The 14,004-nt window shown below is 45.9% G+C and overlaps 1 protein-coding gene across 1 annotated transcript in view; it reads right to left on the reverse strand.

Moving 5' to 3' along the window:
* Window positions 1-14,004, reverse strand: part of PKP1 (plakophilin 1) — a gene marked incomplete at both ends in the record, with an annotated part of 33,280 nt that overhangs the window by 6,317 nt on the left and 12,959 nt on the right. The window contains 6 exons of the mRNA XM_010294840.1: window positions 1,382-1,558; window positions 1,662-1,817; window positions 2,988-3,102; window positions 5,222-5,399; window positions 6,146-6,353; window positions 8,072-8,216. Coding sequence (XP_010293142.1) covers window positions 1,382-1,558; window positions 1,662-1,817; window positions 2,988-3,102; window positions 5,222-5,399; window positions 6,146-6,353; window positions 8,072-8,216 — 979 coding nt within the window. The remainder of the gene's footprint in view (window positions 1-1,381; window positions 1,559-1,661; window positions 1,818-2,987; window positions 3,103-5,221; window positions 5,400-6,145; window positions 6,354-8,071; window positions 8,217-14,004) is intronic.

Consider the following 14,004-nt stretch of genomic DNA (forward strand, 5'->3'; position numbering starts at 1 on the left):
AGTTTCCCTCCCACGCTACAGGAGGCACATACGCCACGTTACAGATTCACATCGGCAGGACTGGCATGTGTAAAGCAGAGTCCGAGAAGAGATGCGGAGCCATCCTCTACAAGCTAAAGTATTATAGCAAGAGTTGTAAGCTTGTACCCAGTTTCCCTTTCCTTCAAGTGACAGAAAAAACAGCAAGCCACCCCAACTCCAGCTCTGAGCTGGAATAAGACCCTTGAAAGGAGAAGCCACTTCTGCATATCCAGGCAAATCCCAACCATTTTGTTCCAGAAGGCTGAAATAAGTTGCTTCAACACTGTCAGAGCTGAGTTTTGTTTGTTTGTTTTCTTCCCCCTTGCCCAAAAGACGTTCTTGTGTAATGATGTTGATTGCTTGAAAGGCTTTTCATTTCCGTGGAGCACATAGCTCCAGCCCCATTTCTCTGATCAACTCTACCCGTACCATGACAGTCCCTCTCCACCTTGTTGTTAGCAGCACTGCTTAGTTAAGCTGCAGGAAAAAAAAGTTCCCCAGGTATTTCACATTGAAAGACCTGTAACAAAAGCTCCCAGGAGATCAGAGCTGGCAGGTTCAAGCTGTCCCAGTGGCGAAGGCTCCTTTCGTGAGTCACTCCGTGTTTCTGGGTGGAACGCTTTGCACACGTGACACGCCTCTCCTACGTATGGACTAATTATCTCTTTATCTCCCTAGCCATCTTATTTAAATTGGAATTGATGAAGTTCGACACAAACAGACAAGTCGAGGTTTGCCCACGTGAGCACAGCCTGCAAGGACATGCCCACGGTAGCGATATTTGGCACAGCAGAGCTGCTGTCGTGACGTGTGCCTTGCAGTGCCCTAGCTCCTGCAATACCCACGGCATCACGCAGCCCGTGTCACCTCCACGCTGCCATACCTACGGGATAGGACATCTGTCAGAGCTATTTTACAAGCAGCTCTGATGTGAGGACAAGCCACAATCCACAGCACAACCCACCCTGTTATTAGAGCCACCTCCCACTTAAAAAACACACACAGGCGGTGGCGCACACGCATCCTTTCTCTCTCCTTTAATGACATCTGTCCACATGTGCACATTTGGGTACATCCTCACTGGTGTCCTGGAGGGAGGGTGCCAACACCAGTACATGCTGGTAGTATGACCAGCAGACTGGGGAAATCTGGAAACACAGTGTATGGATTGGGGATAGATCCTCAGGATGCTGATTACAGCCCCCTGTTTTTGGCTTTAATAAATACCTCAGCTGGAGCATCCACTGTGGAAAGACTTGCAATAGTGCCCTCAGGTTTAAGGAGGACATTTTCCTTTCTGATTACTGTAAAGTGCTGACACGTATGGCTGCACACGTGCAAAGGAGAGAGGAATGCTTACCAGCCCTCGGCTCGCAGTGAGGTTCTGAAGAGCTCCAGCACAAGCTTCCAGGGTGGCATCCTTCTTGCTCTGATCCATCAGGGACAGGTAGGTACGGATGGCATCTGAGTGGTAGAGCCAGCTGGGTCCTTTGGGTTTAAAATCCTCCTCAGGAAGGGGGACACCATACTCATCATTCTAGAAAGAGATGAGAAACTGGAAGCTCAGATCCTGCTCTTCACTTGCAGCCCCTGCCTCGGGCTGATGTTCACATTTCCAAGCCCTCTGCGGCACATCTTACCTCCATTTTACCACTCCTGCTGTTGAAACAGCCTGTGAGAGTTTTGTCCATATAAACACTCCGGGCCATGTGGTTGAGCTGGGTGTATTTGTTGGGAACTTCGGCATCCAGGCGGTAGGAGAGGTTGTGCAGGATGCAGATGCAATTCTCCACAGACTGAAATGACCCCCGGAATAAAAATGCAAGCATCATATTAGACAGAAAAATACGGAGCAGCACCTGCTATAGCTACAGAGAAGACACATAGCATGCCATAATTAGCTTTTTAGCGGTTATACTATACAAGCTCCTGACCCTGCTTAAGGTAGCAATGGATGGGAAGGAGGAAAAAGGTAGAGTAGACATGAGTGAAGGCCACATAGCCCCATCTCAGTGAGCTGACTGACTCATTGAACCTTGTTAGGTCCTGCTGCCACAGGTAAGTTGATGAACAGGAAAAGAGAGTGGTTATATAAAACTGCCTGCCATGAAATGCCAAATCTTGAAAGTCTTCCTCTTGCCATAGTCAACTTTCAATTACTTTATCCAAGTCACAGCTACAGATTAGGGGACACTTTTTAGCAAGAACAGGCTTTTAAGCCTCCTTTATCTGGATGTCCGAGTGCCCAATGTAAAGAGCAAGGAAGAATTTTCACTAGATAACCGTAACCAACACCAAAACATGTGGTTACATTTCCAAAGAGCTGCGTTCCGTATGTACTGCTGAAACTGATCTTCTTGCAAAAGCCATCCGCAAAAGATGTTTTGCTCAATTCTGAGCTCATTTGAAATAATTTTGGTACTTTGCTGGGCATTGAGGACTTTAGGGTGTCTGGCTAGTATCACAGGTGTTGAAGTCCTGAAAATGTGGCTATAAACACTGTTTTGTCCAAAGTAAGTGAGCTTACACATAGCAATCAGAGTCAAAGGGGACTAGCAGAAAGATGGCTCCTGGCTACTTGCCGAGTGTGATGCCAGTCTGGGGTTTATATACTTGAGTCCTGCTGGATGAAGAGATGTGGTGGTGGGAAGAGCAAGAGATGGAGATTAAGACGCTGGAAGGATCACAAGGTGGGAGAGGAAGGAAGAGAAGCATACTGGGGGGCTCTAGCAAAAATATTTTGCTGTGTCTCTGTGTTTGGTAAAGGGGAATTGTAAAACCCACCACTACCTCAGGCCCAGAGGACCGAGGATTTGCAATCCTACAACATATGGCACTGGGATTTGGAAGGACAAGAGCAGCCACAAAGAGTCCAGGCCCCTCTTGTCTTTGAAAGGTATTTTGAGATATTACCAAAGTTGCAATTATTAATTATGGGGCAGACAGCTTGGGTGAGCATCTGGTACCTTATCATCGGGTCGGTTAGAAGCCACGCAGTTCTGCGCGTAAGTCATGACTGAATCGATCAAGCCAGGGTAATTCCTCATGGTCTGGCGCCCCATGTCTGCAGAACTCAAGTTTCTGAAGAAAGCCATGACAGAGCACATCAGGAGAGAAGGATGAGAGAGGATTAGTTGGGTTCACTCACTAGTCTCGATCAGCTCTATTCTGACTAGGACTTTAATTGAATTTAAGGACTTTTTTTAAGATTTAGCAAGGCTGGTGTACTACTCTCAATTTGGTCATCTTCTGTAGGATGGTGCATAGCTCTCTTGCTGCTCTTTTGGATTGATTTAATCTAGGAAATGTCCTGTTAAGGGGCTCTGCATAGACAACATCGTCCTAGTAAGAGTAACTATGAGCAATATTTTGCCTTATAGGGTATGCATGTGACAAACTCATCTCCTCCTTGGAGGTGTTTCCAAAGAGTAGACTGAATAAAGACCATCTGGTATTATTGTGAAAATCAGGAATGTTCAAATGGTTGTAAGCATGGAGCTACACAGTGTCAACAGCAATATTTGCGTGGGAAATAGGGGCAGAGATGCTGAAGAGCAGCAATCGCTCTGACCAGAGGGATTGACCAGTTTGTAATGTTGTAATGTATTCTTGAGCACTGGTTGCTACCAGGACAGGGGAGTTTTTCCAGTAACAGGAAATGTTTTTTGTTGTTTTGTTGGGTTTTTTTCTTCCCTATTTTATTGCTGTGTAGCTTGCAAATGAAAAACAAAGAGAGGTTCCCAGTCGTTGTGAGATATTCACTCCAGGCGTTCCAGAACTGGATTTGATGTTCACTGTGATTTGCAGCCTCCTCATTAACATGAATTCATCTGCAATCCAGAAATGCTTGAGCAGCAATGGCTCGAGCCCAGGGCAAACCCAAGGCTGTTCTCATCTCTGCGTTATGATGTGGCAGAGCAGTGAGTCAGAGCAATCCCAGCTCACCCCTCAGAGCAGGGGCTCCAGACCCAACCGCCCTGCTTTCCTTACTCGGCTTGCTCCCCGCTCCTGCTCCCCTCAGCCTTTTGAGCCCCCTCAGACCTGCATCTGGCAGTCTTCGCTGGGGGTGTTGGGTAGTACTGCCAGAGACTGTGATAAGTGTCAGGAGACAGAGCCTGCCTTGAGTTAGACTCCACGGAGACCTCATTTTACAAGCCATCATCATACTCTTTCCCTCATTTTTATGGGGTATTTTGTGGCATTGGTGGGTTGAGATGGTCTAAAAAGTGGAGCACCTCATATGCAACATACACCACGCATCCCGACGTGTGACTGCACAGGGAAGGTGCCTTCCAAGACAGGGAAGGGAGCAGGACTCACTATCTTTCAGACATGGTTCCCAGCCACAGAAGACGATAGTATCATGTCTCAAAAGGCCCCTGCCGTATTCACCCGTTTCGTTTCATAAGCAGATACAGCTCCTACTAGCTGCATGTCTGGTAAGGGTGTGGTCGGCGCTGGGCTCCCTCAGGGAGAGCTTCAGTTGATGAAAGTACCTAATTATACAGGGTATTTTTTTTTCCCACTTGTTCCCTGTGAGAGACAAGGAGCTCACATCCAAGTGGAGGAGGGTGGTAGGACAAACAGCAAGTCAGGGCGAAGATCCTCTACAAAAGGGCTCTGGCTTTCCTGTGAAAAAAATAAACTACGCCGGGCTCAGTCTGCACCTCCTGTTTTGTAGCTGACCTGCCTGATGAAATGAGCCAGGAAATGTCCAGGGCAATGGGACAGCTCTGTACTAAAACAATTATTAAAATCAGTGGGAAAATGCTTGTTTTCTCCGCATAGAGAATTCTGGCTTTTTGCCACCTAAAACCCAAACTAGTTTGTTTTCTAGCAACCAGAATTTTCTCTCAAAGCCTCAAAATCTAAGGGCAAAAAGAGCCAAGTTTCCTGGTCTGAGCTGAATGCTGTCAGGTTTCAGAACTGCAGCTCTCCCATGACAAAGCAACTTATATTTTTTGAGCAGAGTCTTTGCACATACAAACTCATTTAAAAAAAAAAAAAAAGCTACTAGGAAAAAATATTTTACATGTAATTTTTTCTGCACCTTCTCTTAGTCAGGAAAACTTTCTCAAGGAGAATTTTTTTGTTAATACAATTGCAGTGAGTGTGTGTTCGCTTATTGTAACAGGATTTAGACAGCTTCAGCTTTTGTCAACAGACACAAACTAGAGCAAGTCCCTGCTTGATGACTCACCTCAAACACCCTGTAGCATTGAAGAATACTTCTGGGTCAATAATTTCTCTTGTCCTATTGCAGCTGCCATCAGACCAGCCAGAGAAAGGGATGATAACACAGTCTGTCAAGACGGGGAGGGCCTCCTGTATCAACTCTTCTTTTAATTCATCAGTGGAGGAGAGGTTCCAGAGCAGTCCTAGGAAGCAGGTGGGACACTAGCTCAAGCAGAGGGTCACCATGCATTAGAAACTTTCTTTAGGTCAGAGTGAATTCCAGCAACAAAGCCTTTCTTCACTTCATCCCTCTTTGAACCAAGGGTGCAGATGCTGCCCTAAACCCCGGTATCTCTCCAACCTGATGGGAGACAAGCAAGATGGGCAACAGGAGCATGGTATCATGTGGAGGTGGGCATCTAAGCATCCTCCGTCTCCCAAAATTGATGTTTATTGCCATTAGGTTGCCGGGGGAAGGCATCTTTCCCAGATTCTCATAAAGGCTTGCACACAGGAACTCAGTCACAGCTGAGGGTGACCTGCACCAACAAACTCACATCAATCCTTCAAGAAAAGGTCAGACACCAACTAGATAACCTGCCCAACCATATTAGGATTGCCAGCACCCTTGGCCTTCCCTGGGAACAGCAAGGGGGACAGGGGTTCAGGAAGGCATGGGAATGGCAGGGTGACTACAGCTGTCGGGGGAAACCTGGAGCAGGTGCTTCCCCAGTAGGCATTTATGATGTGGGGAACCCTTGCGGGATGCCGAAGGGCCAGGACCTCCTCTGCCTTCTTTAGGTTGCCATTGTGTGTGACAGGAGCGTAAAACATCCTCTTTGTGGTATGGCAGCACCATGGCTACCGGGGCTTTGGATGCTGGAGCAACATGGACCACCCACAGGGAGGAGGATGGTCCTTGCTGAAGACTGAGCAGTCTGCTGTGTACCTGTCAGTTGTTTCTGAATTTCAGTGTTCCCCGTCCTCCGCAGGAGGCTCACACACTCCCTTATCCCGTTCTGCCGCCGGGTTTCTATCTTGTTGGTTGGATTCTTGAAGACCAAATTTCGGAGGGCTCCAGCTGCTGCCCGCTGTACGTTCTGGTTTGTGCTGCGGAGAAGCTCGACAAGCTTGGCAATTCCCCCCAGCCGATAGACCTATACCAGGAAAGACATGCTGCATCAGGACAGTGTGCAGAGCATCACTGGGAGAGGCAATGCAAGGAGTCAACATGGCACATACTCATGGGATTTGGAAAAGCAGACCTAGCAGTAAAGGATGGCTAGAGCTTGCAGATGGCATGTCTGCTTCAGGCCGTAGGTCACAAGCACAAAGGTGTTGGCCTTGAGGTTGGAGCTTCAACTCTAGAAGTGGATGTCTGAGTAATGGCCATGGACCGAATCCTTTGCTGATGTAAAGGTACTTGCTCCCACAAACTTTCACCTACCTCCACCAGTTTATATCAGGTGAAAATGTTGCTCTGCCTATATGTAGATGCCATTTATAGCAATATAATGACATGATGTGGTAATTTATCTGCATCCTGAAATCACAGGCTGAGCTTAGAAGGATGGTCACGGTACAGCGTAAACACCCTCGAGGTCAGCCAGAAGCAGTACTGGGCCATACTCCAGCACTCAACAGGGGCAGCATCAGAAAGGGGTGTGAACCCCAACCTGCAGCACACCACGCACATGCTGGGGAGGTCTGAAGGCAAATTCCTCCAGCTCAACTCTCCAAATTGATGAGGGTTCCCGCTATAGGATGTCCTCTGTACCAGGCGTCCCCGGGACATGATCCCACATGGAGCCCCTCCTGCACAAACCAACCCACCGGCTGCAGATTTGCTGACAACAGAAAATGGATGAGCACCTTTTAAAAGGAAAGAAAACAAGCGTGTGCTCGGATGACTCACATACCTGCTCTGACACATCTTTCTGGGAAGCGATGGGACAGGCCAGTGCTCGGAGAGTGTTTTCAACGGTAACAAAGGGTGTGGCCACCCCGCAGTTCGCGACGGTAGTGTGGGCTGGGGTACCTGCTCTCGGCTCAGCCGCAGCGAGAGCGCGGGGGTACCTCCCCACACTGTGCCAGCAAGTCCAGCGCCACTGTTGTGCCGGCAAATGGAAAGCCACCTCTATAGGGATGGCGTCTGGATAAACCCATGTTTGCACGGCTGCAAACACACCAAGGTGGGGATAAACTTTGGTCTTGCTACAGCAGATCCACCCTTGAGATTGCCTCCTTTGCCGCATGTTGACATGAAGTTAGTAGCGGGAGAGTAAGAGCAGAAGAGAAATAAGCTGCGCTATAAGAAGGGCTTGTGTTTGATCAAATATCTTGGTACACGATCACTATTTAATCCTTTGGCTTAGATGCCTGAAAATGGATGAAAATGGCAGAAATGGCTGAAAATGTCTGAAACGTCACTGAGCAATGCACAAAGATCAAAGTGGGATTTAGGGAAATTTTGTGTGGCTGTGACACTGCAGCTCTGAGATAGCAAAAGATTCATGTGGAACTAGGTCCAATTCCATACAGAAGAGGACAGCGCATCTGAATGGCTGCTCCTGTATTGCCAAAATCCTACAATCTGTGTCACAGCAGCTCATGGTGATAATGTGGCCACAGTCGCCTCTGCTGCCAGGTAACTATTCCCCTGTGTTAAAATCCTGACCTCACTGCTATTAAGAGAAAGTGGCCACTAATAGTTGAAAAACCTACTTAATTCCTGGGTGTGAGTAACGAAGTATGAGGCTCCATCATGAAAATCAAGGGGGCCTATGGATCCTTGGTGCTGAGGAAAACCAGTTTCATCCATCTTGTGTGCTGTCACATCCAGTGTGACAGCAGAGCTCTGAAGGAGTTTGCTCACCTCTTGCTTGGCAGACTCATCCTGGAAGCAGGTGTGCTGGAGGTAGTAAGCACCCATGGCCTGGTATTTGTCATCAGAGGAGCACAGAAGTTGGATGGCTTTCTGGATGGTCATTGTACCACCATCTATCTCATCACCGCATATTCTGTGTGAAAGAGAAATACAGCATTGGTTGAGTGCTCAGCCAAAAGGGCTGGGGATATTAGGAAGGAATCGACTACAAAGTGTAAAATATTATCACATCACCACATAAACCACCTGGTGCATCCCTAGTGCCTTTCTCTGTGTCAAAAAAAGAGATGATAAAAGTGGAAAAGATACAACAGAGGACACTAAGGCTAACGAGTTATGGATCCAGAATAAAAGCTTGGTTGAGGTGCTAGATGTCTAATCATGTCTAAGGTGGAAGGATTAAGGAACAGAGAACCAGTATTCACTGTTCATCACATAAAAGAATTAGTGGACAAGAGTGAAACCATCTGTCAGGTTATTAGGACAATCTAAAGTAGGCAGATGCTTTTCCCACAACATGTCATCCTTTGATGTGAGATGTGGTGGAAGCAAAAATGTGAGAGCAGTTGATGGTCTCGGGAGGCTAGAGCAGATCCCTTCAGAAAAGGCAACAGGCACGTCTGGAGTGATGGGATGGACAAATATTCAGTTTATGAAATACTAATAATAGCACTGAGACATCCTGCTCCCAGGGTATGTTTACATTGATAGTCTTCAAGCTCTTCATAAAAGTTGGCCACTGTCATCATAGCCTGTTACAGGTAAAGAATGTGCCTACAGACTCCAGAGGAAGGGTATGAATACCTCCAGCTTGGAGCAGGACTGAAACCTTGGGAAGAATACAAACATCTGAATATTGTCCCTTGTTTAGAAATACAAAGGCCCTGTTCTCTTTGTTTTGTACTTATTTAGCATCATCTGCGATGTTTTAACCACATAAAATTAGAAAAGGGTACAAACTTTGAGACTGATGAAGGGGATCTGAACTGCAAATCTTCGCTGTGTTTTCAATTATATCATTTAGTCTAATAAAAGTTACTACCTCTTCTTAGCATCCTTGCCCCTTAGGACTGCAGCTGGCTGCAGAGGGATCTCAGCCCACAGCAGCAGCGCCTGTATTAATTCGCACACGACTTAATGATCACACAAAGTTCAAGACAGAAAAGTCAAAACCCAAACTCTTGTTTGGGTATGACTGTCTCAGCAGTGACAGGACACAAATGGGAAACGCTTTGTTAATAGTGAATGAAATAAAAAAGTGTGGAGACTTTGCTAGGACAACTAGGTCTTTGTTGTGCCTGACTGATGTTATTCCCTGTTCAGGATCCAGTTGCGACTGATGGAGTTTTACCTGGAGATTGAGGAGATGAGTTCCTGTTTGAACCACATTAATTTGTGTACAGGTTCTTCCTCCATGTCATACTAGTAACTATGTAGAGTGTTGATCGTCTTCAGACAATCCAATAGACTGACAAGATGGAGTGTTTTTTATTAAGTTCTTTAAATGAACCTATTACATTTAAAGTATTAAGTATTACTATGAGGGAGTAGCTTCTTCTATGCCGCCTCATTTTGCTTGTGCCAAAGAAATGTAAAAATAAAGGTCTAGAAAGGACACTCAAGTATGGTCACCACCTCCAGCAGCTTACAATAAGATAAAATATTTTGTCCTTAAGCATCCAAAGGTTCACCTCCACACAGCATGGGCCAGTGAATAATATCCACAATTCTATAGCATAGATCATAGAAAATATCAAAAGTCAACAATTATGCCATGACACTGGAAGGCAGCAAGAAAGACTATTTTGTCTCCCCTGCCCTCATTGGTATAAAGTTGCATCCAGTTTAAATTACTCATTTAAGCACCTAGGTAGTCAATGGAGAGAAATAGGTGCTTCCAAAGAACACCTTACCTTTGTGTCTTAGACATTTTTCCTAAGACAGGAAGACCTGCCCTCTGGAGATACCTCTGCCTCTGTTGATATATGGGAATGGTAGACAACAGTCTTGGATTGGACCTTAAGTATTCAAAAGTTAGATGAATGTCATTCCACTTTTGTTTCTACTAACAATAGAACATCACTTCATTATATGATTTTTCATCAGTTTGAACCTCCGTCAAAACTTGGCTGCAAGAAACTTCCATTACACTTGCAACAAGGAGACACAAAACTGGAAGGACAAAGTTTAAAATAGAAGCTTTGGAACCTCAGAAACCTTTGGATTCAGGATGCTGTGATTTTGTCTTAGTCTTTTTCATGCTACTGACACACAAAACAGAGATGAGACACTGATGGGTCCAGCATGAGTAGCACCAGAGGGACTTCTTTCAGAATTCAGACCTGGACTGGAAGGGTAGGGAGGGAGGCACATTAATAAAAACAGCAGGTCAGTGGCCATGCAGCATATGTAATCATGGTGAATTCATAGTGATTTTTTTTTTCTTTTTAATTTAGTAACTTGAGAAAAACCCTAAATCAGGTGCACTTTTTATGAGAAACAAGTATGTCTACTCAGTCCAGTTATTCAAGGAAAGCAGTTTTCTACACATCCACTCCACAAACCGTAAAGCCAAACCCTCCTTCAGCAGGGAAAAACTAGGTATCCAGGTCCAGTTCTGTCTGGGAAAAGATGGGGAAAGTTCTGTTTCCTCTGCTAGCTCTCCTTCCTCTGCTAGCTCACTAACAGGCAAGTTCACAGAGGGTGAGCAGCCAGGCTCAGTCATGCCACCCGAGAAGCAACAGTGATTTCTCCTAGTTGAGAATATAATGACCCTGGCAAAGCCCGTGCTAATGGGAGATTGTTCATCAGCCAGTCAGGGATGTTCCTAACCAGATCTACTCTACAAGAACAACAACCTGCTCCAAGACGAATTCTTGGACTGTGGCCATCTCCAACCTGGGCCAATGTGCCTGGTAGGAAGAGCTCCAAAGGTTGTTCTTCCACAAGAAAGAAACAATCAGAATAGAGAGAGATCTCAATTAGAAATGATTCAACAGGAGACAAATTAAGATGATCAGATTCAGGTGTGGAAGGGAAACAAATACTTTAGAGGCTCAGTATCACAGAAAGGCAAATTCCCCCATTTGATACTACTGCCTTTGGTTCACTTTGTATTAGCAGATTGGTTTGTGTTAATCAGATCTAAGTCTCCGTCCCGGTTGTTAGGGCTACAAGTACCAGGAGAGGAGGAAGCCAGAAAACTCTAACAAATTCTGTTGTTCATTAAGAAAATGAGAGTGAAGACACTAAATTCAGAATGTCTAGCCACAGCTTTCCAGAGTCAGGCCACGCTGGAGCAAACCTGATAGCCATGCTCCATGACAAACAGCCATGTCCACCCGTGAGATGCTCCACAAAGGTTTTGGTGCCATTGGAAGCTCAGCTGGAGCTTTCCCTCCGGCTTTGCTTGGTGGGTAGATACCAGGGTAGATTGGCACTTCCAGGGAGGGAGAGGATCCTCACCATGTGCAACGATATGAACCCTGCCAGGACGGCATCACACACAGCTCCACAGTGTGTGCTTTGGATGCAAACGCATAGTGCAGACAAGTTCACAAGGACCCAGCATTGTGAAATAGTCATTTTTAGAGGCAGTTTATCCCAAATAAGAGCAAACCAAAATGCCTATCATCGTACTTGGTTCTGCTTCCGTTGTGTGGCATAGCCCTGGAGGATTTATGTTTTGATACTGATGACCTTTATTTATCCCAGAAGAAAGAACTTCTATCTGAAAACACCCTCCGTACCTTTTCTGACTCTTTCAATAACTTTTGTATGTTTTCACTGCTTATAGTATTTCCAGAGAGACTTGAGCTCCTGCCTAGGAATGAATGGTTACAGGTCACACACTTACTGTTCCTGAGCTCTAGCCACAGCTCTCAGAGGCTGCTGCAGCTCAGCTGGGGCCAGGTCAGCGTCACCATAGAGAAATATAACCATATGGAAAATCCAAAGGATTGCCCCAGCCTTTACGGCCTCCTCTGTAGCTGCCAGCCGGGGTATTCAAGGCCTTTAACAGAATAGCACCAAGATATTACATATTTCCAGGTACTTTTTGATACACTTACTTTCACATGATCTCTAGTGAGGTGTTTTAGTCTCTTTCTCCCATATACAGAGAACACCAAAGGGAAGTGCCTCCGTGTCTTAAAATGAGGCCAAAGGTGCGTGTGGTATTATGGAAGACAACACATATTGTAGGTGTCCATTAACAGCTCCTGATCTATATCAGCAACCCTTGAGCTGGGGAATGTCTGCAGACAGCCCAGCTCACCTCTTCATCTTCGCAAATGAGAATACCCTGAATCCTTCACAAGGGGTGAGATTAGTCTGGCCGCTCAGTAATGTCTCCAGCTCAGACATCTGGGTTTCCCCTGAGGTCAACCAAGAGGCACTGACCTACCTCAGGTTTCAGCTCCACTGGCCACTGACTGCATCTCTGCAAGGGGAACAGAGGCACCTGGCCCACATGCAGGCATCTCCTAAAAAAATTATATGCACGTAACCAGTTGACTTCTGCACAGACTATTGCAGAGTCTCAACCACCACATACCATGATCTAGCCTGGCCCTGGGCTGTCAGTCTTGTGTGCACGTGACATCTGGAGCACTACGTGCAACGCTTCTGCAAGCAGAACTAATACAATCATCTCAGCTGGTGGTAGCCACAGTTTTCTTGTACCTTAAGTTCCAGCTGGAGGGGGACAAAGGCTCAAAGTTTTCTAGGGTGCATTAAACATCACATCCTTTATTACTGCTTCTCATTATCGCTACTGATGACCAAGGAAGATGTAGAAACTTTTTTTTCTGACTGGGCTGAATTGCAACATGTTATTTAGCTAAAAGCTGGCTAGCTCAAGATCACACACTGTCACTTGGAGCATGTTGCAAGTACCACCCATCAGAGGAAATGGTTAAAAATAGGAAAATATGCATAGTCTTCACCAGCTGCTGAAGCCACTTGTTGCTGCCAGTTTCCAGGATGAGAGGCTACAGATCTGTGGGATGTCACGAGAGCCCAGAAAGAAGGGTTCCAGGGAGAAGAGGGAGCCCTGATACCAAGAAGACTTCCCCCAGCTCTGTCAGGTAGAAGGACTCACTCCAGCGAGCTGTATTGTGTCAAAATGTGAGTGCTACTCATTGAGAGCGGCCTTTGGGTAAGAGCCACCAGAATAATCCATGAACTTCTGAGCCCAGGACAGATATACTGAGCTTGGAAATGTTGTTCCAGATATGACAAAAGCTTACAAAGGCTTAAACCCCTGAGTGGTTATAGAGAAGTATGTCTGGAAGGGACATGAGAAGGTCCCTCTTTGCTCACTGAGGCAGGATCATAATGACAGGGGTGGTGGAAGAGAATATACTTCAAGAGGAGGTTTCTCAAAGCAAGTCAGTACTCTTTAACATCCTGATCTGAACAAACAGTGCAAAACTCAGATTTCCTCACCAGAACCAATACTATGCGGGGAGTAAAACCCTACAACTTGGTTTAGTTTATCATAGAATCAAATGTTTTTCCCCAAAAAGCATTTAGGTTTTAAACTACCCATCAGCTAGCTGGAGGAAAGGTGCTTTCATCAACTAGAGTTGCTTCCGTATGAGGAAGGACTCTTCTGAGAGACAGTTGTCAAAGAGACAGCTCTTCTAGGTCTTACACAGCCAAAGCCAGTTGAATCAATGCAAGCAATCACACAATCAAGAATAGTCCCAGAAATTAAATAACTTTGTGACCAAATGCAGAGAGACTGTTCAGTACAGATAGCTTGACAGTTCTTGCATACTTGGTATTTTGATATCTACATGCCACTCTCACTACCTGAGAACATCCAATGAACCTTCTTTTTCATCTCACACTGCCCAAGGGGATCAGATCCATAGCACAGGACCTGAGAAGCACCACTCTTGAACCAGTACTGACAC

This window comes from Phaethon lepturus, unplaced genomic scaffold, assembly GCF_000687285.1.
Source record: "Phaethon lepturus isolate BGI_N335 unplaced genomic scaffold, ASM68728v1 scaffold17109, whole genome shotgun sequence".
Taxonomy (NCBI): Eukaryota; Metazoa; Chordata; class Aves; order Phaethontiformes; family Phaethontidae; genus Phaethon; species Phaethon lepturus.